A 25,638-nucleotide genomic window follows, 5' to 3' on the forward strand; every position below is an offset into this window, starting at 1 on the left:
AGAGGATGAGCTTAAACCCCTCGGGCTAGAGAGATTGACATCCATTGGCAAGCCTTCGTCTTGGGGCTGGAAGAAGAAAAAGTGTCCTGGGGAGGCTTCATAGGCTGACTTGAAAGCCTGATGCTTCCCTCTGACAATTAAAAACAAAAGCAGTTGGCAGCTTTGTGTCATGCTGTTAAGGTTTAGCTATCCAGAATTCCCAGAGTGAGAGGAAAAGCGCTCCCCTCCCTTGCTGGCCGGGTCCCCTTAGGCAGGCTGCATCTCAGATGCTGGAACACACGCGATGTAGAGCTGGTTAGGTCAAGTAAGCTGAACCACGACCTATGGTGGGATGGGGCAGGGCTCGGTGGGAAGATGTCAGGGCAGTGGCCTGAGCGCTTCACAGCCAGGCCTGCTCAGAGGAAGCCTCCTTTTCTCTTCAAAACTCAGGAGATTGATGCATTTAATCAGTTAGCACAAATTTTGACTGTGGGGCTCTGGGAAGCTTACCCTGATGCTCTCCATCAGTGGTTCGCAACTACGGTCAGAACTGTCCCCAGGGGGCATTTGGCAATATCTGGAGACACTTTTTAAAAAAATTATTGGAGTACAGTGAATTTACACTGTTGTGTTTCTGCTGTATAACAAAGTGAATCAGTTTTAACATATGGATGGGCATATATCCACTCTTTTTCTTTTTTAAAGATTGTTTTAGGGTCTTTTCTCACATAGGCCATTATAGAGTACTGAGTAGAGTTCTCTGTGCTATACAGGTTCTTATTAGTTATTTACTTTATATATCATAGTGTGTACATCTCAGTCCTAGTATTCCAGTTTATCCCTCCCCCAACCTTATCCCCAGGTAACCATAGTTGGTTTTCTACATCCGTGACTCTATTTCTGTTTTGTAAATAAGTTCATTTGTACCTTTTTATTTAGGTTCCACATTTAAGCAACATTATACGATATTTGTCTTTCTCTGTCTGATTTACTTCATTCAGTACAACGATCTCTAGGTCCATCCCTGTTGCTGCAGATGGCATTATTTTGTTCTTTTTTATGGCTGAGCATGGAGACATTCTGGAGAAGGAAATGGCAACCCACTCCAGTGTTCTTGCCTGGAGAATCCTGTGGACAGAGGAGCCTGGCAGGCTACAGTCCATGAGGTCGGAAGAGTCGCACATGACTCAGCGACTAAACCACGGAGACATTTTTGATCGTCCCAGTGGGGTGCTCTGGCGTCTGGGTAGAGGCCAGGGTCACTGCTAAACATCTTACAATACACAGGGCAGCTCCCTCCACGGCAGACAACCATCCAGCCCCCATTGTTGGCAGTGCTGAGGTGGAGCCTGAGATGAAGAGAAGGAGGCCCCGTCGCAGCCTTCAAGGCGACTGCAGTGGGGATGGGAGAGAGAGAGACGCGCGGGTGGAAACTGTAATGCAAGGTAGAATCAGGGTGGGCCACACGAGTTGCATCCACTCTGGGGTGGTTCTGCTGCCTGGACTGGTTCCCCCGGGAGTCAGGATGTGGCACGTGGAAAGCGCTCATCGGTGACGAGTCTGGAGGACAGCGGGCTATAGAAGGTTAAACACGTTTCTTCAGTGCAAGGCTTGCTTCTTGTTTTTAACGCATGGTGGGCAGTGTGGTGTTCAGGAGAAGAAAAGACAGCCTTTTAAGCATTATTTGAGGAGAAGCTTCCAGCTTGCATTCAGTGGGCTGCCATTTCAGTCAGTTCAGTTCAATCACTCAGTCGTGCCCAACTCTTTGTGACCCCGTGGACTGTGGCACGCCAGGCCTCCCTGTCCATCACCAACTCCTGGAGCTTGCTCAAACTCGTGTCCATCGAGTCGGTGATGCTATCCAGCCATCTTATCCTCTGTTGTCCCCTTCTCCTCCCACCTTCAATCTTTCCCAGCATCAGGGTCTTTTCCAGTGAGTCAACTCTTCACATCAGAGGGCCAAAGTACTGGAGCTTCACCTTCAGCATCAGTCCTTCCAATGAATATTTAGGACTGATTTCCTTTAGGATGGACTGGTTTGATCTCCTTGCAGTCCAAGGGACTCTCAAGAGTCTTTTCCAACATCACAGTTCAAAAGCATCAATTCTTTGGTGCTCAGCTTTCTTTATGGTTCAACTCTCACATCCATACATGACCACTGAAAAAAACCATAGCTTTGACTATACAGATCTTTGTTAGCAAAGTAATGTCTCTGCTTTTTAATATGCTATCTAGGTTTGTCATAGCTTTTCTTCCAAGGAGCCAGTGTCTTTTAATTTCATGGCTGCAGTCACCATCAGCGTGATGGTGGTACAGTGGTTTTGGAGCCCAAGAAAAAGTCTGTCACTGTCTCCATTGTTTCCTCATCTATTTGCCATGAAGTGATGGGACCAGATGCCATGATCTTACTATTTTAAATGTTGAGTTTTAAGCCAGCTTTTTCACTGTCCTCTTTCACTTTTATCAAGAGGCTCTTTAGTTCCTCTTCACTTTCTACCATAAGGGTGGTGTCATCTGCATATCTGAGGTTATTGATATTTCTCCCGGCAATCTTGATTCCAGCTTGTGCTTCATCCAGCCCGGCATTTTGCATGTCATTTGGGACATCGTAAAATCAACACACTCAATGATAACTTCCGGGCAATTATCTCTAAAGATAAATTAGCACCCTAAAGATGGTAGGTAGCAAATGCAAGAAGGCTTTTCTTTTCATTCTCATGAGAACGGGTTGCTTGTTTTATGCAATTGGAGCATTTTTTCATGACCAACGGGCTTCTCAGGTGGCTCAGTGGTAAAGAATCCACCTGCCAACGCAAGTGACGCGGGAGACGTGGAAAGACCTGAGTGAGCCGTGAGACCTGAGTCGGAAAATCCCCTGGAGAAGGAAACGGCAACCCACTGCAGCATTCCTGCCTGGGAAATCCCATGGGCAGAAGAGCCTGGCGGGCTACAGTCCACGGGGTCATGCAGACTCGAACATGATGAGCGAATGAGCACGTGTGCACATGCGTGACCAATAGTATTCTCTAAGTGCCAGGCATGGCGGAGACGCCTTCTTTAAGGAGACTGGTGAGGGCACTTTTGGTCTGTGGGGGTGAGGCAGCAGCAGAGCCAGAAGCGGAGAGAGGAGGAAGAGGAAGGAAGGGAAGCCCGGAGTCCCATGGGCTCCTCTGACATCCGCACACCTTCCGTACTTGGACCTGGGGGAGGAAGCTGCCCTTTGGCAGTTTTGGTTCACTTGGATGCTATGAGAGGTGTTGGGATGCAGAATACCTTGAAACGGAAAATGCTGAGAAATATGAGATGTTCTTTGATTGTGTCAACATTACTTCTCCTTTATTTGTGCTGTTTTGGTTGCCAGACTCATTTCTGGGACCTTATAGATGAGAAGGACACCTCCTTGGTCCCATTCCTGCTCTTTCCAGGCACCCAGGTTGCGGAGGAATACACGCATCTAGAGAGATCCTCAGTAGTGCCACAACGGCCTTTTCTTCAGCCTGTCGCAGGTAACGTGAAGTTGCGGAAGAGGCATGACATTGGGATATAATCTCAGCCTGAACACGAGCCTACCACAGGCGCCTGCCAAGTTTCTTATCTGTAAAATCAGGCTTTGTCTACACCAGGGGTTGGCAATGTATAGCCCACTGGGCAAATTCAGTCCATCAGCTGCTTCCCTATGGCCTATGAACAGTTTTTATACAAGATTTGGAAGCAGATGATTACTTGGGGACACATGAGCACGGTGAGGAAGTTGAGTTTCAGTGGCCCTCACTGAAGATTGACTGGAACACAATGACACTCATTCACGACAGACTGTCTCCTGGGCCAAGTCAAATAGTTGTCATGGGAGGCCATGTGGCTTGTGTCCTGGACAGGCAGGACCTACAGGCTGAAGTCTGTATTTCTCAATTAAAGTTCACTTGATGTTCTGGGAACCGGTAGGATGATGAGAAAATGTCAGGATGGAAACGATGCTGAGAGGCTTCCACTCCCAGCCAAGAGGAACAGTGTCCAGAACTGCCCTCCTGCTATAAACAACTAGGAAACCAGAGAGAATATACCAAACACCCATTCTCAGAGGCCTGACAACAGGGAGTGTGGGCCTGTGCACCTTGAAAGAAGGGAAGGAACTGACCCCATGTGTACATTTAGGGAACACTATCCCCTGGCCCCAAGAACTCTGAAAGGGAGGCACCATCTCGTCTTCAGGGAGAACTGATAAAGTGCCAACCTCGTCCTCTGACACCCTGATGGCAGGGTCAGGACCGGCGGGGTGAGACGATGAGCAGGCAGACCCTCTTCAAGGCCAGAAAGAGCTCACATGGCCAAAACAGATGTGTGGGGAGAGGACGTCCTAGCTGTGGGGGGGATTGGTGCAGGGGACGGGAGTCGGGACTGGAGGACCTAGATGGTCCCTGGCATCTGGAAGCCCATATGAGCGCCTCTGAAGTGGGGGAGTGTCTGGGAGTAGAGTCAGGAACAATCTTGGACGTCAGGACTCTGCAGAATGGCTGGCAGCATGGCATGGGGCTTTACTCACAGACCTGAGTCTGAAGTCTGCTCCATAGTCGCCAGGTGCTCATTACCCACCCTCAGTTTCCTGATCTGTAAAATGGCCATACTAACACCTCCTGCTCAGGGTTACTTCAACATTCAAGTAGAAGAGATGTAGCTCAGCTCAGTGTATATTTTTGTTACTGCCATCTCACGGTGGAAATCAACTTCTCTGAGACAAACGCCTCCTGAGATGGGCTCCCTCTCTGAGTGCCCAAGGCCACCCTCTGGCAGTGGACACCAAAGCTCCTTTTAAGCTGTCATGCCCTACAGAGCTTAGCCACTCTCTCCCAGGGCTAGGGGGATGGCACCCTCAGACTGTGCCCTGCACACCTCCAGGGGGTGCCAGCTACACAGATGCTGATGTGAACAGTGCCTGAGGCTTGTGCAGAATGGCAGCAACACCTCTTGTTGTGAGTCCTCAGTGAAAAAAAAATGAAGCAAAACGAACAATGCCGTGAATCCAAGTCTAAACTAGATCTCACCGCCCTCCTGCCTGGACGTGAAACCAGGCCCTGGCTTTCAAGTGCTGCAGACACAGGGACTTTTATTTCGGTCCCCAGGGCACTTTGAGATCAGAATCCCGGGGGGCTGATGGTGCAGGAGGGGAGGATGAAGCCCACACACCGAACCCCAGGAGAGAGGGGTCTACCCAGCGTGGACCAGGCAGCAGCTAACAACTGCCCACCGCTTCCCCGAGCATTCTCGCCTCCACCTGGAAATGGTTTATAAAGCCTGAACTCCTTCTTCATCTTGGCTCCTCAAGAGCTTTTCTGTCATTTCTGAATTAAGCCAAGCAAGAATGCGTTCACTCCCAAGCCAGTCAGCCAACAACCCATGCACCCTAAGCAGTCCCAGGGTTCCCAGAAAGGACAGCCAAGAAATGAAGGCAGGCAGAGCCTTTCCTGACAAACTCCGTTACCTCCATGAATGTGGCTCGAAGCCCAAACACGTCCCCTTGCATCTCAGACAAGGCACACCTCTTGCTGACTGCTGCTGGCCCAGCGACATCTGGAAAAGGAGACAGAGAAGAGGGTGTGTTCCTTCCAAACGTCTTGGACCGGAGATGCTTGACCTCTAAAGACTTGGCATGCTGGTAAAGCAATTGTGTGGGGTTCAAAGGGCTCGAGATGAATAAGCCATGGCTTTACCGTTTACCAGGAACAGAGGAGACCAGCCGGGAAAGTGGCCACAGGGTAGGCAGGTGTGGAAGGGTGGAGTCCTTCCCATAAAAATGCACTGGGGGTTCATGGGCTTCTTTCTCCCACTCTCACCCACTCCCTTGATCCACTTGTCACTGGAATGGAATCTTCCAGTGAGTTTCTTTTCTCTCATTTATTTGTGATTTATTGATAGGGTATGATTAAACCAAAGCTACAGGCACAAACAAATGTTCAAGCTGCCAAATGTTTATAGCTCAAAGCATAACTTAAATATTTTGCTAAATCATGGACAGTCAGAAGCATTTGAAATCTGGTCATCCTTTGGAAAGAGAATAAAGCGGGAGACAGGTTTTATTGTTCATTACCAGCCAAAGGTAACCAAAGTGCATTGACTGCTGTTGGCTGATGCATTTAGACTCCAAAATGTGATCTTCAAACTAGTTGCATCACCAGAAGCTTGCAGGAAATGCCCTACCTCTGAGGGTCTCAGCCCTTTTGAATCAGAATCTGTATTTGAAGGAAATTTCCAGGACGTGAAGCAGTGGGTTAGCAAATGGATCTGGCAGCTGAGAAACTGACTTGATTCTATGCTGGGGATGGGGACTGACTTGGGGGAACTGGCCATGTGTACTAGGATTTTATAGAAGCATTGCTCCATCAACCAGTAAAATAAAGGGATAAGCTTCTCGTTCCATGAACTGCTGACTCACTGAAGCATTTATTTAGCATCTGCTATGTGCCAGGCACAGGGATACACTGTGAGACTTGTGGTGCCCTGGAGGAACACACAGTCTAGTGGGAGGTGAAGAAACACACACTTCCTGGAAGGGGTAAGTTTGAGGCAAGGGCAGCTGTCTATTGTGTGGTAGAAACCCATGGACTTCAGAGCCTGAGACCTGGATTTCAAACTCAGCTTCATGATTTAGCAGCTGCGTAACCTGGACAAACGAAGCCTCAGTTTCCTTACCTGTCAAATGGGTACAGAGATAATGCATGTGATGTGCCCAAACACCTTAGGCACCACAGATGGTAGCTGCTATTATTTTGCACATAGACTTTAAGAGCACAGAGGAAGGTTAACCTGAGTGGGAAATCAGGGAGGCTTCTTGGAGGAGGTAGCTCAGAATTAGGGCTGTGCAATGTATGCAGGCAGGAGAAAGGAGAAGAGAATTCCTAGCAGAAGGAGGAGGTGTGAAAGGGCAGACAGGTACAAAAGGGCTGGATGGCAGGGTGTCACAGTCTCAGCATGCTCTTTAGGGCATGATGCCTCTACCCTCTCTGCTTCTAAGTGGGAAAAAAGACAAGTTGTGAGGCTACCATCATTGCTAGTGTTGGAATTCAAAGATGGACATGGAAAGAAACAGTAACTCTTCACATTATTTCTCTGCTCCCCCACCAGTTCGTCTCATAATAACACCCAGCTCCACGCCACCTGCTTGGTGACTTGACACACCATGTCTTCACACGCTATGCTGTTCTAATACACCTTCACAACTTAGGGAGTAAGAGTCATGTGGCATGTATTTGGAGGGTTGCATGCTCATGTCTGTGCCTATTTGGTGTTAGATTCATGTTAAAATGGAAAACCAAGACGATGCTCACTGCCATCTCATTGTCTGTGCCAGGGAACTTTGATTCATGGGTGTAACTTTGCTCCCTAAAGCTGTTGGGATAGAAAACCTTGCCTCTCATTTCTGACCTGCTGGATTCTACTAGTTGAAATACAATGGTCCCCTTACACTTAATATTTAAGTCATTCGAAGCTTTGGGCAGAGGTAAACAATTTATGAATCAGGCTTCATCACTGGATGGTTTCAGATTGACCCCCGAGGCAACAAAGCCTGAAACAGGAGAGCTCTGTGGGAGTGTTTCCTCTCTGGTGAATTACCCTGCCCGCTTGAGCACTGTTGTTATTCTGGCTGATTTAACAGCCATCCGACAAGGGGATTAGTCCTAGTGCTTGGCCAGGAGAGCTAACTGCTGGCTCGGGGTCTAGTTTAGAAACAGTGGTGTAAGGCAGCTCAGTGCAGCCGGGTTCTGGTCTGCAGGGCGAGGGGCTGGCCCTCTGGTGCCAACTCTGACATTTATTAGCTGTGCAGCTAGAGGCGACTTCTTCCCTGCCCAGCCTACATTAGTCCTCTGTGAGATGAGAAAACTGGCCTGGATCGGAGTGGCCTGTATCCTGTTCTGTGGAACCCTCATTGTGTGGGATGTTACAGAGGGGCTTATGGCTGGAGGCAAAAAGCATGAAATGATCAAACAAAAATGGCGGACGCTGGATGACAGTGGGGTCCAGCGCCTTTGAAGAGCGAGGCTACAACAGAGACATGAAGAGAGATGAAGAGAAGGGAGCTGTTTCAAGTCAGGAGGTCCAGGCTTTGGGGTCAGAGGGCTGGTTTTGATCCCAGTCTTGTCCCTTTCTTCTGCTGGACTTGGGGCAGTGACTGCATTGCAGAGTCTGCTTCATTGTCTGGGTCACGGGGACAGTAAAGCACCCCTCAGGTGCGTGGAGTCACTGAGAGGGTTAAATGGGCCATGCACTCAAGGGCTTAGCATGCACTTCTTATACTCTGAATGTTTGCTGTTGTCAGTACCCCTGTATAAACGTGCTCTGAATCAGACATTCTCAAAAAATTGTTTTGCCTGCTTCAGAGTTCTTGGAAACTTTAGAGGAACTACTTTTTAAACTGCACACCTCATATAGTTTCTTTTTCTAAAATTAATTTTTATTGGAGTATAGTTGCCTTTTTTTTTTTTTTTTTGGCCTTGCTGTGTAGCATGTGGCATCTCAGTTCCCCAACCAGGGATCGAACCCACACCCCTGGTATTGGAAGTGTGGAGTCTTAACCCCTGGACTGCCAGGGAAGCCCCCACCCCATACACTTTCTTACTCCCTCCTTTGTTTCATGATTATAAACGTTGCCTCTCTGACGGTGCAGAAAGCAGGATTGGCCTGCGTCTCCATCCTGCTAGTGAGATGGTTTCTATGGCAACAGAAGGCCGTGGGTGAGAAAAATAAATGGCCTTGCAAGGAAGAAACCAATTTGGGCCATTGGACCACGCTCACTGCCAGTTTCCTGGCTGCCTATTTAACACAGCGAGCAGTCATTTGTCCAGGGCAGGCATGCCATCCAGCCAGGGGCCAGACAGATCCAGCTCACCCCCAACACAGAAAATGAGTCTCCTGTTTGTTGATGTGGGGGAAGAGCAAGTGTTTCAAATGAGACATTCTGGTTTGTAAACAGTAGGTTTCTCTGATGTGGATGCAGCTGCAGATGAAAGATAGCAAAGTAGCTCACGGTAGCTGAGAAGAGCAGAGCTTGAAAGGAGCCACCACTTAAAAAAATGGGTTCCTGGAATGCGGCCTCCTTTCTGTCCTTTTTCCTGAGCAGGGGATAAAGTGTCTGGACAATTTTCTTTGGCTCAGGATAGCAGGATGTGGTTCACCTGATGCTGTGCCACTGAATTGTGTCGGGGACTTAAAAGGACTGGGATGAGACCAGGAGCCCTCTGGGGTGTAAAGGGTGGGGGGCCGCAGGTGCCTCCCTCCCTCCCTCCTTTACCTTTAGTGAAGCCCAAGGGAAGTCTGAAAAGAGACAAATGCCACTGAGAGTAACGCGGGGCTGAGACGAGGGGGAACTGAGAAGGCCAAGTGTGAGATGGAGTTTCAGGATGGGCGCCAGACTCGGAATTAGGAAGCAGGATTCTCCTCCTAGCCCAGCTTCTCTCTCTCCTGTGTAACTAACTCAGTTTTCTCCTCTGGAAACAGGTTTTCCCTGACCTTTTTGCCCCAACAGGGCCATTATAAGCATCATGTAAGTGAAGTGAAAAAAGTATTTACCAAAATTGATGAAAAAAAAATCCAAAACTTGGATGTAAGGAAGAAACGGGGGTGGCACACCCTTTAATGTCACATGGTGAAGCCTGAGTGTTCCCTCGCCATCCCGCCTCCGCGAGGATCTAGGGAGGTTCCCTCTGTGCTCTTCTTACACTTGGCCGAGTTCCATGTTAGCTTGTAGATTTTTGTCCAGTAGTGACACCCATGCAGAGAGTTTTTGTCATTTTGAAAAAGACAGCCCCAAAGGCTATGGTTCATCGTCATGTAGGATATCAACTAGTTCTGTACCTATCAATCTTGTCCTAACAGTAAACTGCTTATGAATCCCTAGCTCCTCAAATGCTTTTTGGACTGCTCTAAATATCTTACTGGTTCCTTCACTATATCATGAGTTGAATATAATCTTTGCTAAGTTTCGTTTTATAGTTGCACAAGAATGCTGACCTTACCTTTTTGAAAACTATGTCTTAACACCATCACATGCCCTCCTGACTATCTGTGGGCTTGCTCTTTGAGCAGGGATGTTCTGAACTGATACTAAATTCTATTCCAAAGCAACTCCTCTGACTTGTCTTTTACAGGTAAACTCTATAAGCATACCTGTGTTGTTATAAAACATTACTGGTCAACGTGCTTTGTTACTTAAAAACATCCCTTTCCCCCAGGGTCCCAGGAGAGGAGGTGGAGAGAGGATGGAGATGAGTGGGGAAAAGGTGAAGTTATGAGAAGGCCCCGAAGAACTGAGATCATAAACAGGAACATGATCAGAAAGGTACTCGACTACCCTCAACAACCTCCAAATAAAAACAGCTAGACAGCCCACAGAGCGATTTCCCTTATGAAACCACTGTCTTCCTTAACAGTGATGCCAGCCCTGTGGGGGATAGTCATTATTCCCAGTCATCAGGTGATACGAGGGCCGTGAGTCTGAGACAAGAAGCACCTTGCCCATTCAGAATGCCCCTCTGGGGAAGGCTGGGGTCCTTAGTCGATCCTTATTTGAATTACAACTTCAAGCAAAACTGTTTTATTTTTCCGGGACTCCCCCGGTGGTCCAGTGGCTAAGACTCTGTGCTTCCAACGCAGGGGATGTGGGTTTGATCCCTGGTCAGGGAACTAAGATCTCACATGCCATGTGGCATGGCCAAAAAAAAAAAAAAAAAAAAAGATATATACCTTAAAAACAACTGTTTTATATTTCCTAATGATTATGATTATAGCTAGCATTTACCACCTTATGTGGGGGCATATGCCAAGCATTTGCATAATATTTAATTTAAGCTTCTTGATGAACCCACAGGAGGCACTTTTCGTAACCTTGTTTCCAGGTGAGGAAACAAGCTAAGAGAGGTTTCACCTCCCCTTCAAAATCTAACAGTCAATGAGTGATGGAGCTTGGACATGAAACCAGGCAGGCCTCACTTCTTGACTACGCTCTCATCTCATGTTCTATGGCCCAGGCACAGCACTTTACAGGTTGCAAAGTGTATTCACATCCCTTCTCTCACTTGGTTTTCACAACCAGCCTAAGATGTCAAGATTTAGCATTTGGCTCATGAGCAAAACAAGCTCCCAGAACTGTTAGGATACACCACTCAGAACATGATCCACACCACTCAGAACATGATCCACACTCATGTCTTTGGATTCAGATCCTGCAGCTTCCAACCACACCAGGTGTCTCCAGACCCCAGACAGCCTCCCGCGAGTCTCGCCTTGACTCGGGGCCTTGGACTATGTGGGTCCAAAGAGATGGACAGCACTCCTGTAGGGGTGGGATGTCCTGGAAGGGTTAGGAGCGGGGAGCAGTAAGACAAGGTCATGATCACCCTGGTCCCAGGATTTCTACCAGCCAACCTTGTTCTGCGAAATAAAGTGTAGATGCTCAGGGCATCAGACAGGCTTCAGTGGGAGAGGTGGCAGCCAGAGGAGGAAGTGGATCAGAACCATGGGCAGTGCCCGTGTGCGTGAAGCACTGGGCACTGGCTTCCCCCAGTTTATCTGCCCTGTCCTGGAAGCCTGAAATGACTACAGGTCACAAATGGCTAGGACCAGGCCAGGGAGCTGGTGCTTACGCTGTGACCCACGTTTACATTTCAATTTAACCCATACACTATAGGCAGTGTGAAGAAACTATCTCTAGGTATTCTGGGGCCCTTACACGGACTTCCGTAATAACTCACATATAGGAGGGGAAGCTCCAATACTTTGGCTACCTGATGCGAAGAGCTGACTCATTGGAAAAGACCCTGATGCTGGGAGAGATTGAGGGCAGGAGGACAAGGGGACAAAAGAGGGTGAGATGGTTGGATGCATCACTGACTCAATGGACATGAGTTTGAGCAAACTCTGGGTGAAAGTGAAGGACAGGGAAGCCTGGTGTGCTGCAGCCCATGGGGGTCCCAAAAAGTTGGACATGACTTAGTGACTGAACGACAACACTGGCTTCTGTAATAACTCACCTGAATATACTGATACAATTACAAGTGCAGTCGATGCCAGGAAGGAGGGAAGGCGTGTGCCACAGGATCGTACTTGAGTAAGACGATTTGGCTGTGTCTCGTGGACCAGCGCTTCTCAAGTTACCCGACTCTCTGATTAGCAGAAAGATCCCCTGAGATCTGGCCAGTGTGCAGATTCTTGTCTAGTAGATCTGGAGTGAGCCTGATATTCCATGGTCCTCCCAACCTCCCAGAGGAGGCCAGTGCTGCTGGTCTGGGGGCCACACGTTGAGTAGCCAGGGGCCACATCAGTGGTTCCCAAACCTGAGTGCATATTACAATCACCTGGTGGGCTGCCGTCTCTGGGGTCGCACAGAGTCGGACACGACTGAAGCGACTTAGCAGCAGCATTAGCGGTAATGAAATGAAAGCGTTCGTTGCTCAGTCATGTCTGATTCTTTGTGACCCCATGGACTGTAGCCCACCAGGCTCCTCTGTCCATGGGATTTTCCAGGTGGGAATATTGGAGTGGGTTGCCATTTCCTCTTCCAGGGGATCTTCCCGTCCCAGGGATCAAACCCGTGTCTCCTGCACCGTGGATTCTTTCCATCTGAGCCACCAGGGAAGCCCCTAGAATCAGCTAGAGATCTTTTCAAACTTCCGAAGCCTAGGCTGAATCCCAGAGCAACTTAGCTCCAGTCTTGGGGGATGGGCCACAGGCTGCAGACATTTTGGAAGTTTCCCCGGGGGATTTTAACATGAAGACAAGTTTGGGAACAACCGGGCCTCAGTACTGGGTCCTCGGCTATTCCAACTTGGACTTGAAGGCTCTCAGCTCCTTGGCTTAACATATTCTCATCCTGTACTCCTCTTGCAGACCACCACTCCTCCAGGGTGAGGTTTTATGGGCTGCCTGACTTTTGTTGTCCCTTCATTTTGGTCCCATCTGCCCCGGCACAGGCTGCCTCACAGGCTTCTGTGCCAAAAGCAGTAACATTCTTAACAGCCAGACCGAAGGGAAACCACACCCTTCCTCTTCCTTTAAATTTCACTGGCGGCCCAACACCCCTCAGGGGCTCTCAGGGATCCTGAGACCCTCTGCCAGGCCTGAGGTCAGGGGTGGTCCTCCCCTTACCCCACCCTGGGGCCAAAGCGGGGAGCGGGTGACGGTGCCAGACGGAGGAGCCCAGCCTGGCTGTGGCTTCAGATCTTGGCTGTGAGAACCCTGTTTCCCCAAATAGGAGAGGAAAGGCAGGGATATAGAGCCCAGACCCTGGCAGGGTCTTTTATCCCCTCCTCCGCCTTAGGAGGACTGGCTCAGAACATGGTAGCAGCAGAGAGTGTGCAGAACCAAATGCTGGCAGCTGCTCCCTTTTCCAAATTTCCATCCTGTGCCGTCCCACCCATGCTCTCTATGATGACGTGTGTATCAACCATGGAGACAACTTTGGATAAAGTGCTTTATAAAACCACAGAGAGTCCCCCCAGGCTAAAGCAACATCCTTGTCTACGTTAGAGGTCATATCTGGGGGCAGAGATGTTCTCCAGGGGGCTGTATCGAAATCTACTGTTTCTCCCCCAAGTTTGCTCCTTGAGAATTTCTCTTCCTCTGTCTGGACAAGCACAAATGTGAAGAAATCTCTTGAGTTTAGACCCTCTTTTCCTAAATTGTGTAATGAGGCTAAAAATGTACAGACTAAACAAATTGAGATGAGCCCTACTGATCTAGTGCTTAGAATTCTGTGCATGGAAAATTTTTTTTTCTTTCTGATTATAAAGAGCAATCCTGTTTAAAGTGACAGTAAAGGAAAGCACTGGGTGGGTGACAAGCCGATTGCAGAAGTGGCTGAGCAGCTTGCATTCTAGGTTAAGACTCAATTATTTTTCCTATTACATATGTGTGTGGAAATTGATTCCTTGGACTGGCTGTGGTTGGGAGAGTTAGTCTGATGGCTTTAGTTTAGGATGTTAGGAGTGTCTGGCGTCCCAAAGATAGTTTTACAGATGCCCCTAAAGAGTACTTTTCACTCCCTGTGAGAAATGGTGTTTCATCTGGGTTTTGTCCACTAAGATAGTTTGTATGGGTTCAGCTCTAGATGAATTTGGGTTTGGGGCAAAACATACCATGTTGTCCTTTATTGTCCTCTTTTTTAAAAGAGCTGAACATAGTTCCCTGTGCTGCATAGGAGTACCTTGTTGTTATCTGTTTTATAAACAGCAGTTTTTCTCTGCTAGAACGAAACCCCTAATTGATCCCCCTCCCCTTCCCCCTTTGGTAACTGTCAGCTTGCTTTCTATATGTGTGAGTCTGTAAATAAGCTCATCGGCATCACTTTTTAGATTCCCTGTGTGAGTGATATCATGTCTTTCTGATTCGCTTCGCTTGGTGTGATCGTCTCTAGGTCCATTCACATGGCTGCAAATGGCATTGCTTCCTTCTTGTTCCTGGCTGAGTAATATTCCATCACATATCTGTTCACCTGTCAGCGGATACTTAGGTTGCTTCCATGTCCTGGCTCTTGCAATCGGTGCTTCTGTAAACACTGGGGTCCACGTATCTTTCTGCATTAGAGTTTTCTCTGGATATATGCTCAGGTCTCTCAATACATCATGTTTAACAGGTAAAATTAAGTTTAACTCAGGGTGGCCAGGAAGGAGAACTGAATTCACAGATGCTCCAGAGCTGTAGTCCCCAACCTTCCTGGCACCGGCGACCAGTTCTGTGGAAGACAGTTTTTCCACAGACCAGGGGTGTGGGGGGCATGGTTTGGGGATGATTTAAGCACACGCCATTTATTGTGCACTTTGTTCCTAATCTAATGCTGCTGCTGATCTGACAGGAGGTACTGATCTGAGGCCCAGAGGCTGGGGACCCCTGCTCTAAAGTACGTGAAAGGTAGGCAAAAACCATGGTGGGTCCAGACCCTTTGTGGGGTGAAGGGGCCTGTCGCTTCTGTGTCTCCCACACCAGCTGTCCCTGAAGCGCGTCCCAGTCGTCTGTTCAGGCTCCTCGACAAGCATGTGCCAGGAAAGTTCTAGAAACCACTGTCCATTTCCTCCTATCGCTTCCTTAGGGAGGTTCTTCTTTTCCTAGGCTGGGTCCTCCCTCCTGCCCCCCTTAAGTTCCTAACAACCATACACAACCCTTTATGGCACATTTTTAATAGTTGTAATAATTTATATGGTTCTGTTCCCCTCCAGGGGAAGACATGATTCGAGATTCCCAAGGGTCACATCATGTGTGAACAAGGGTTAATCTAGCTAGGAAAACCAAGTCGAAAAGCAAATCCATATGTGGCCAGGGAAATAGAAAATGAAAGCCTTCTCTGTTTAAGACCCGGCCTTTGCCTCCCCTGCCCCCACCCTTGTCGGACAAGCCTCATTGATTTGAGGTTGGTTCCAGAAAAGCAGGAATGCCGAGACCGCCTGCCTTTGGGGCGGCTGGCTCTATTGATGATACTGCAGCTGCCCCGCCACCCCTGCACCCTAGCTGACCCTATGCTCAACCGGCTGCATCCTGGAGCTTTCCCCTGATTAAAAATGTCTTATTGCCATCATGGTGGAGAAGGAAATGGCAACCCACTCCAGTATCCTTGCCTGGAAAATTCCACCGACAGAGGAGTCTGACAGGCTGCAGTCCAGGGGTCGCAGAGTCGGACACAACTGAGTGACGGAGCACGCACGCACACGTTGCCATCGCGGGTGCCGGTTATCGGCCTGCTCGGCTGAGTCTGTGTGTAATGTCTGCCTGTCCCACATCATCACTTGGCAGCGCAGAGTGGACACCGAGTGCTCAGACAGCCACGGTGGCGGATTATCTACCCCTTTTTTCTTTTCCTTCTTTCTGTCTGCCTTTTCCATACATTGACTCTCTTGTATTTTTAGCACTTGCATCAAAAAAGCAGCTGAGAGCACCAGACGGAAATCAGGACGTTTTCCCCAAGGGTTGGCAGCTTATGGGAGGGCCTGACAGGAGGGCCGTTTAGAAGGAACGGCTGCGGCAACGCTATGAAACAATTGGTGTGGCCGGGCTCCTCTCCAGCTGGCACTGCCAGAGCCCTGGTAAGGGGGCAGCCTCGAAATACTTGCAGAGTATCTTTTACCTTTCAAAGGAGATGGGGCTTGGGGTCATTTTGAGAAAGAGGAGTACTGACTGGGGCAAAAAGTCCCATCTCCTAAATTGAGCCACCAATGGCTGGGTAGCTGGATCTACTTGATGGCTACGGAAAACCGAGGGCATTGTCAGCCCCCACCCAGGATTCTGACTCCTTTGTTTAACATTCTGTTGGCAGAGAGACAATGATGACGACCCGGGAGGAAAGCAAACCAGCCTCTTGGGCGGCCAGCTTCTTGTTGATAGCTGACGTTGTATCCAAAGCAGGTCCACAAGTCTTTGTATTAGGTTGGCCCAAAAGTTCGTTTGGGTTTTTCCATCTGTAGCATCTTACGGAAAAAGCTGAACGAACTTTTCGGCCAATCCAGTATGAGGAACCCAGCTGGACTCAAGTGATAGGTGTTTTTTTTGGACTGAATTCTTATTTCCCTTTGACACCAGCTCACTTTGCACCAGCTGCAGAACCTGCCCAGGAGACTGTGAAGAGCTCACCGCAAAGCGCAAAGAGGTCAAAACAGCCCAGGGGGCACAGCCCTTCTCTCCTGTTTTTGAGAGTCACCCACTTTTAGAAAAGCCTGCCCATCATCTCAGCAGCTCGCTCACCTGCTTAATCAGTGTGTGTTGGGGGCAGAGGTTCCTCCTGCCTTTCTGCTCTGCCACCCCCAGACTTTTATGGATCTTCTGAGACACTCAGGTTCCCAGAACATGGGCACCATTTCATCCACTGTGAAAGGGATTTCCACAGAGCAGGAGGAGCTGACCTGGCATTTCTTTTCCAACTAAGTGTTTCCAGAAGCTCCAACAATTTTTCCCCCCTTTGTAGTTGTCTCTTTTCCTTCTTGGAAAGGCCCTGCCTGCTTTGGGGGAGATGGCAGTAGAGCCACCAGGAATTATCCTGTCCTCCTGGGAATCCTATCTAGAGGTTTACCAAGTAGCCTGGGGAGTCAAGATCAAAGAAAATGAAGTCCCTGAATAGAGTATTTATTACCAACTCTCGCTTCTAAAGGAGAACAAGCCTGGTGTCCCGAGGTTACACTTGGAAGTGAAGATCTCATTGGTTACATGGTTCTTAGGTTTGGACCCTTAAAAGACTCCTTCTCAAGTATAAAACTGTAAGCTTGAGGCTGGCAATGTTTACTTATCATCTCTCATTTTAGAGGCCTGGTGTCTTAAGAAAAGCTTCCGGGACTTCCCAGGCAGTCCAGTGGTTAAGACTCCACGCTTCCAGTGCAGGGGGCATGGATTTGATCCCTGGTGGGGGAACTAACTTCGCTCATGCTGCTTGGGCAGCCAAATATAAATAAATAAGAACAGCCTTCTGTAAGGATGTAACTTGGTGTGTGTGACTGTGTGCATCTGAATCCTGAAATGGCAGCATCACTGAGCTTTTCAAGGATAATACACTTTTATTGGAGTTCATTTTGGAAATGTGTGTGTGTGGTGGTGGTGGTGGGGGGACTTAGCAACTCATATTGGAGAATTTATCTTGCCAATCTGAATCTTAATATCTTAAAAGGAAATGTGTGGTGTAAAGGTATAGCCCTGTTATTAAAAGTCTGAAGGCTTTACTTATATAAGTGATTCTGCTGGGAATCTCACGGTTAATGTATAGGACAAGGGAAGCGTTGAGACACAAACGTTTCCTTCAGCCAGCACTGGGGCCTTGATGGAAAAAAGCACTTGTGTTTTAGGGTGGTGTCTGTCACAGGACATTTTCTTGGTTTAAAACAAGATCCTTCTTATAAACGACTTCCCTCTTCTGTCTTTATTGCTATCATATGTTTCTAAAACTAACATTCAATACACTTTCAAATATTTCATCCTTTCCTTGATTTTCCAACCCTGCATAATGTACCAGTTGTCCACACTCTGTAGAGTTGAATGCAGCCTTTAAGAAAACCTGAGACAAGAAAATCACAGATTCTGAGAAAGGAAAACACCTTAAAGAGGAGGTAGGCCAAGGTTTTCATGTTTATGAAACAGAAATTAGCAGATGTCAGTCATTTTGCAAGTCACTCACTTTCCAGGTCCCACCTTTGCAGCTCACGGAACAGAATGAAAATGTAGAGTTAGAGATACAGAAGCCAAGTGCCCTGCCAGCAAATTATCTCTGGGGTAAATTTAGAATTACTCATGTAACTGTATGCCCTAGAAAAGATGTCAAATTCCTCTATCCCTCTAAGCTAGCCCATAGGCACTTCCCTCTGCTTGGACCATCTTCCTTCTCTCCTCCCTTCACCTAACAAACTTCTCCTCGTCCCGCAGGTATTTAGGGTCTTAGAAAAGCCCGCATCTTGCACTTCTTTGTTGTATCTATTGTGATTATCATTATTTAATGATGGTATACCCGTGAGTATATACACTTTGATGTCATTTTTTTTCCTGCTGGGCTGTCAGTTCTCTGGGGACAAGGTCCCTGTGTGTCTAGGTCATAGCTCCATCACCAGTGGCTAAGGTAGTGCCTTGCACTCATGTTGCCACTGTAAACATGGTGATCAATAGCTTCCTCTGCAACAATTTCAGTTTTGCCTTTGAGCATTGCTTTTTGGTGCTTTCCAGGTGGCTCAGCTGGTAAAGAACCTGCCGGCAATGCAGGAGACCCTGGTTCAATTCCTAGGTCGGGAAGACCCCCTGGTGAAGGGATAGGCTACCCACTCCAGTAATCTTGGGCTTCCCTAGTGGTTCAGACAGTAAAGACTCTGCCTGAAATGTGGAAGACCTGGGTCCAATCCCTAGGTTGGGAAGATCCCCTGGAGGAGGGCATGGCAACCCACTCCAGTATTCTTGCCTGGAGAATCCCCACGGACATAGGAGCCTGGCGGGCTACAGTCCGTGGGGTCATAAAGAGTTGGACATGACTGAGCAACTAAGCACAGCACACTGCTTTTTGGTGCATTAAAAGCTAACACATGATAGTGATCTTCTACCTGAAGCTGATGTCTGTAGTTTGCGTTGGAAGAAGAAAGATCGACTTTGGTTTCCTGTTGTTTCCAGAATTCTAGCCTCGCCTGATCACCCCACCTGCCTGGCCAGCCCTTGTGTGCTTCCCTCACTTGCTGCCCTCCCCTTTCCTGGGTTCTAGTGCTGGGCTCCGGTCTCCCTTTGGTTCTCAGGATGCTTCTGTCTTAGGCATCAATCTGCTCAAATCTTCCCTCTGGCTCACGGCATCATCCTCAGGAGTGTGTTCAGCTCCTGCAAGCTCTTCCTGGATAGACTGATGGAAATGCGAACTCACCTCCTTGGTCATCCAACCCCACTGGTTGTCCCACATTTATGGACTCCCCGCACATCCAGTCACCTGGCCCTGCAGTCTGAACCCTGGCCAACTGCTGGGAGAAATGGTCTTCCTGGGCAGAAGCTGGCTTTCCCTCTTTTATAGTTTGCGTCATCCCTTCCTTAGTGTACCCCAGAAAGTTGCACATGTGCTCCTGACAGGAGAACCAGTTTTGGAACCATCGAAAAAGTGAGTCACTAGCAAGACAAAGTCAGGCTTCTTTAGCAAAACTAGAATGGCATTGAAACATGTATACTATCATGTAGGAAACGAATCGCCAGTCTATGTTCGATACAGGATACAGGATGCTTGGGGCTGGTGCACATGGATGATCCAGAGAGATGATACGAGGTGGGAGGTGGGAGGTGGGAGGGGGGTTCAGGATTGGGAACTCATGTACACCCATGGTGGATTCATGTCAATGTATGGCAAAACCAATACAGTATTGTAAAGCTAAATAAAGTAAAAAAAAAAAAAAACTAGAATGGAGTAACTGTAGGCTTGTCCATGAAATAGCATGTACACAATCACTGGGAACTTATGAAACTCAGGCCAGTCAAGGGAGCCATCAAGTTCTACAGACGTCCTCTGGCATTTTGGCCCTGGTTACTTGCCGTGGAGTACCCCTTTATTCCCTCCTGCCCTGACACGATGTGCTGGGGACACTGGGGGAGGCACCATGGATCTTGGACTTGACCCTGAGCCCTGGGTGCTTTTTCACTGTCTGTGTGACCATGGTGAGCTGTTTCTGCTCTCTGAACCTTGATGTTTTAAATGGCTCATCTTTGAAATGGATCACAATCTCTACCAGCTTCATGGGGTTGTGGTAAGAATCCAGTGCAGGTCATTTATACAAGAGATGTTGAGAATTGTAAAGTGCTGTAGAGATCAGGGATTATCAAGTATTAGATGTTTATGAAGCCCTACGTTCCTCTTTCCTGAGTCCTATCCTCAGTATACCATCTCTGTGGTTATTTACTCTTAATTTTTCTTCAAAAAAAATCACTTTTTAAAAACATATTTCTTGAAAAACCCCTTTTCCTTACAATTTAGAAAAAATAAGAGGTAAGCCACAGACATAGAAAATAAACTTCTGGTTAACAAAGGCAGGGAGGAATAAATTAGGAGTCTGAAAATAACACATGTACACTATTATATAAAAAGGGATAAATAACAAGTACCTGCTGTTTATCACAAGGAACTATATTAAATATCTGGTAATACCCTATAATGGAGAAGAATCTGAAAAGTGTGTATATATATATATATATATATATGTGTGTGTGTGTGTATATATACACACACGCATATGTGTATGTGTGTATAACTGAACCACTGTACACACAAAACTAATACAGTATAAATCAACTATATTTCATTAAAAAGTTGCTTGTTTTGAAAAAATAAGAGGTAATGATAAAAATGCAATAAATATGAACCAACACCATTAAATTCTAGCTAATACTCTTGTTTTAAAGCTCTGAACCTGAGGACTGCTCTCTATCTGTTCAAAGTGACACTGGGCAAGTGATGTAGGTGTTAAAGCCCTATGAGCACCAGGCAGAGACTTTCTCTGGTTATAATCCAAAAGGTGAAAGAACTGAAAATGGAGACAAATTCTGACTAACATGGTTCAGCACTGTTAATGCATGTCTGGGTACCAACTTCATTCATCTTGTGACCAACAAGTTCATGGCCCAACATTGTGGAGCCCTATAAACATATTTGGTATAGATGAGAAATGGTTTAGAGGGAAGGGGGTTGCTGAGGACTGAACTGTCTACATTTAATTCCCATTTATTGCATTAGCTCTGTCACAGTGACAATTTACTTCATCCCTCTAAACCTTAGTTTACTCATCTGTAAAATGGGATTTATGTAAAGACAAGGGGAAAAAAACCTATGTAGCACAATGCCTGACACATAGCCCATGTGTGGTAAGTACAGGTCATATGCCAAGTATAAGAGCAAGGCTTCTATTTTTGCTTGTCATACCAAGAGCATAACTGGTTCAAGTTTCTGGTGTTTTGGTTCTGCGGAGCATGGGATGACTAAAAAAACTGAGGAGAAAATCTGGGGCCATTTCTCTACTAGCAAAGTAAAAAGGAGAATTAAAGTGATGAACTGGGCCATTCAGATTTTCAAAAGATGGGGAAAATGTCAACCAACAAAACAATCTCACCCAGCAGAACTTTGAATAGTCTTATCCACTCTTTCAAAAAAGTGGTCATAGTCAGCAGGGTGTCAAAGACTGGCTGAAATTATAAAGCACTGAGAGGTGTTGATATTATGCATTTTTAAAGAAGGGAGTGCCAACTCTGAGTCTGCAGGGTAAGAAGAAATATGATGGGTCCAGGGCCTTTTCAGAATTATTCTTGCACTTCAAAGAGCATGTACTTGGCATTGATTCCACCACTTTCCTGAGTTTGGTCAACGTGGCTGAGGGAAGGCAAAACTCTTAAAAATCCACACAGATGGAACATTTCCACTGGCCCTATTTTGGTATAAATATTCATCAAGGACTAGAAACTTTAAGTAGATATCGATGTGAGCTATGAGTGGTTTGGACTAAATTTCAGCCAGTTTTCAGTCGTCCTGCTGTATCTTATCTCTCCGGAGGGCCAACCCTTCTGAGATGTGGCTGCTGTTGTTTAGAGATCCCAGCCAACCTGTCTCCTTGGACCAGGGAAATCATGGGAGTTTGTTCTCAAGAGGCTTCCCGCCAGAAACAGGGGGCCCGCTTCAAGGTTCAGATGGGGGTCTGTGTTAGTTGTCTGAAGGCAGGAAGCAAATCAAGGCTTGGCTCATCCGCCACCTCGAAGTGTACCCTTGTGTAGATGAGTTTGAAGGAGGATGAGTTTGAATTCGGCACCAGACATGGAAAATTCAGGCTGCTCTGGAAGGGAGCCTTTCTGATTCCCCCTCACTTTCAGTTCCTTTTCATCTTAGGATCCTTCCTAAATACTCTCTAAGAGTCTTCCTCCCACTCTTCAGGCTACTTTCCCATCTTGCCAGTTCTGACTGTGGTCCATGAATCAGAAGGTTTTAGATTAAGCAGCGTGTATGGGGCTCTGGCAGAGGTTGACAGTCCAGCCTACTCTATTCTGTGTCTCTCTGTGTCCTCTGCCCTGCTCCTCTCCGTCTCCCTGTCTACTCCTCAGGATTCCTTGTCTCTGCCAGGAAGGAAAACCCACTTGCTCTTACTTCTTTTGATGCCTCTCTTCTCTCTCCTGTATCCTGATTCCATCTCATTTCCTTCTCAGTCCATTCATATTTTTGAGCCCTTCCTGTATGCCTGGCTTTCCAGGGTGACACAAAAGAGAAGTAAGGCCTGGTCTCTGCTCTCAAGGAGCTCATGAATGGAGGATGTAGGCATAAGAAAGATGTCATGGGATAGGAGTTAAATGGCCAGGAAAGAGCTCGTTGATAGAAGAGCTAGGATTAGAACTCAGGGTGTCTTAGCATTTCAGATTCAGAAAGACTTAAAAATGATTTTGTCCAAGTACCCCGTCCACAACTTTAAATGGGAGATGGAACACGTGGCCAGATGCTGTGAGAGCCACTTATAAGCACTGAGACCTCATCAAAAGATTAAGTTTTTTTTTAAATTCCTTTAATTATTAGACAGCTCTTTCTTATTTCGAGCTAAAATCTCTCTCTGAACCTAACCTCCCTCTCACCCATTGGTTCTGTTTTCCTTAGTTCGTTAGTTCAGGGATGCAGTGGCCACTTTTTTCTCATATCTGGTTCACCGTCCAAGTCCTACATATTGGTCAAGATTGCGGTCAGAGCATGTGTTTCTCGGGTGACTTCCTACCTGCCGGGAGACCTAGTAGGGTTCAAGGGAGGTACCAGGCAGGTGGCAATAGCTCTTCTAATTAGTGTGAATCTTGCTACAGAGTAAGTTCTCCCAGTGGGCTGTTTGCGCCTGTAGGCTGTGAAAGAGGACAGACGAGGAAATCCAGCTTTTCCGTCAAACCTCACCTCTTTGTCAGATCCTTGCAAACCCAGGGACTGTCCCCATAATTTCATTTTCCAGATAACTGGCAGGGAATCATCTGTCATTTCCCGCCCCCCCCCCCAACCTGTTTAACATACCATCTGCAACTGACCCAAAGCAACTGCCAACAATTATTTCAGTGGCATTTCGATATACAAACCATGTGGTTTTCATTGTGCTGCGTTACCTGCCCAGAATCATGGCAGGAAGGGGCCCCGCAGTCTCAGACCAAGTCAGAAACCTGAAGGAATTGTTCTGATGCAAGGGATCATTCTTACTCAAGTTTCCTGATTTTCCTTCTCACAGTTTATCAAGGAATTCTCTGTGGAATTTCTTTTCCTCTAGTTACTAGCTGAATGACTTCAGAATTGGAAGGTGGATAAAACTTGGGGTGCACACACCATCCTGTGGTCCTCAATTGTGTTTTCACATTCTGTTCACAGGCAAAGCATGCTGGATTTCACAGAGAGGGTGTGTGTGTGTGTGTGTGTGTGTGTGTGTGTGTGTGTGTGTGTATGTGTGAGTGTGTGTTTCTCTCTCTCTCTCTGTTCCTTTCTTTCCATATATGTTGCATATCCTCAGTTATTATTTTTTTTCCCTTCAATCACAACACAAATCTACATCTTCCTGTAAAAATTCAAACTGAGTCGGGGTGAGCTTGCTGTAACTCCTCTGCTGAGCTTGGGAGTCTCAAGCATGCCAGCTTGGCAGGCTGTGCTATCCTATCATCCCAAGGGTGTTGGTTGAGAGGCGAGAGGGACAAGTTCTCAGATGAGAAAGTTACAAGATGTGCCTGCTGGATGGATGGATATGTAGGAGTGTATCTCTCTGTAGTTGAAGATGGATGATACTTCTCAAGTTAGAAGTCAAGTCAAACTGAGAACAGGCGTGTCAAGACTTGGAACTCATAACACTGGCCTGTGACCCAAGCATAATATTCATTCATCCTTGTCTTTCAACATTCAGCTCAGATGTCACCTCCTTGGTGAGCGTTCCCTGACCTCCCCAGGTCGGGTTAAGTACTTCCTCTCTGATCTCCCTCACTCCCTCATTTGAACCTCTGATCACGGTTTTGATTCTCTGGTGGCCAGACTGGCTGTTTCATCTCTCAAACTATCAGCTTCTGGGACTTCTTTCCTTTTTACTTCTCTGCTTCCCAGCTCAGCCCCTGACTTATAATAATTACATGGAACATGTGTTTTCACAGAATGAACTCTTAAAGTTGGCCAAATCAGAGGGAGGTGATGAGTTTCACCAGAATAATGTTTGCACATTTTACTTTCATTGGGTCTTTCAATAGAAAGACACACTCAGGAGCTGTCAAATGCTGTATTAAGAACTTTATAGGTTATCGTCATGAGGACAACTTTTAGGCCCATTTTATAGATGAAAAAACTGAGGCTCAGACGTAATGGGATTTACCCAAATAGGAAGCAGGTGACAGAGCTGGGATTTGAACTGTTTGTCTACTTCATACAAGAGGCTCAGAACTCAACCCACTATGTTGAGTACATGTGCATGTATGCAAATATTTGGGTGTGTGTATGTAGAATATTGTTAGAGCTTTTTTTTGACAGAAGTCTTAATCTGTTTGCGTCCTTTTGTCTGATATGAAAGTGTCCCTTTTCAGAACCATGTTCTAAAAGCACAAATGAAAATATATAGTATTACAAAGAAAATGAATATTACTGAAATATCAATATGTAAAAGCTAATCTGTAATTTAGTAACATATATGCCTTTGTTAAATTAATTAACAACACCAGTCATGGATTTAATTACTGTTATTTCAGAATAAGGATGAGTATGAGCAGTATGCCTGTCATCTCTCTTGGCTGTAATAGGATATGAAAATATCAGATTTCTGTCAGTATGAGGGACACAGGGCCTATAGCCAGTTATCTTTTTCTAACTTAAATGTCACATTCAATAGCTCTATTTGCTTAAAAAAAAAAATAGGCACAGAGGATGCTAAACTGCCAGGGCTTTTGTTTTCATTTATAATGGAAAAAAAGAAATGTTTCATTTTGGTTAGAGGTTAGGTGTATAAGGATGCACTATTTTCCTTCATTTCTGTCCCTTGATACCATCAGTTCTATCCACAGATCCCTGTTTAAAAAAAACCTTCTCCTCTGTTGATACTAATAAGAGTAAAAACAAAATCTCCCTCCCATACTTTCTCTAAAATAAGCCTCAAATGCTGACCCCTACCCCCATCAGAGCCAGACCCCTTAACAAGGACACTAGTGACCACAGGGCCAAAATGGGGTGGGGTG

At 46.8% G+C, this 25,638-nt stretch overlaps 1 protein-coding gene across 1 annotated transcript in view; it reads right to left on the reverse strand.

Moving 5' to 3' along the window:
- The window catches only part of LMCD1 (LIM and cysteine rich domains 1), a 56,741-nt gene that overhangs the window by 21,954 nt on the left and 9,149 nt on the right, over positions 1-25,638 (reverse strand). The window contains exon 2 of the mRNA XM_005695648.2: positions 5,456-5,544. Within this exon, the coding sequence (XP_005695705.1) occupies positions 5,456-5,544 (89 nt within the window). The remainder of the gene's footprint in view (positions 1-5,455; positions 5,545-25,638) is intronic.

The sequence above is a fragment of the Capra hircus genome, chromosome 22, assembly GCF_001704415.2.
Source record: "Capra hircus breed San Clemente chromosome 22, ASM170441v1, whole genome shotgun sequence".
NCBI classification, from domain to species: Eukaryota; Metazoa; Chordata; class Mammalia; order Artiodactyla; family Bovidae; genus Capra; species Capra hircus.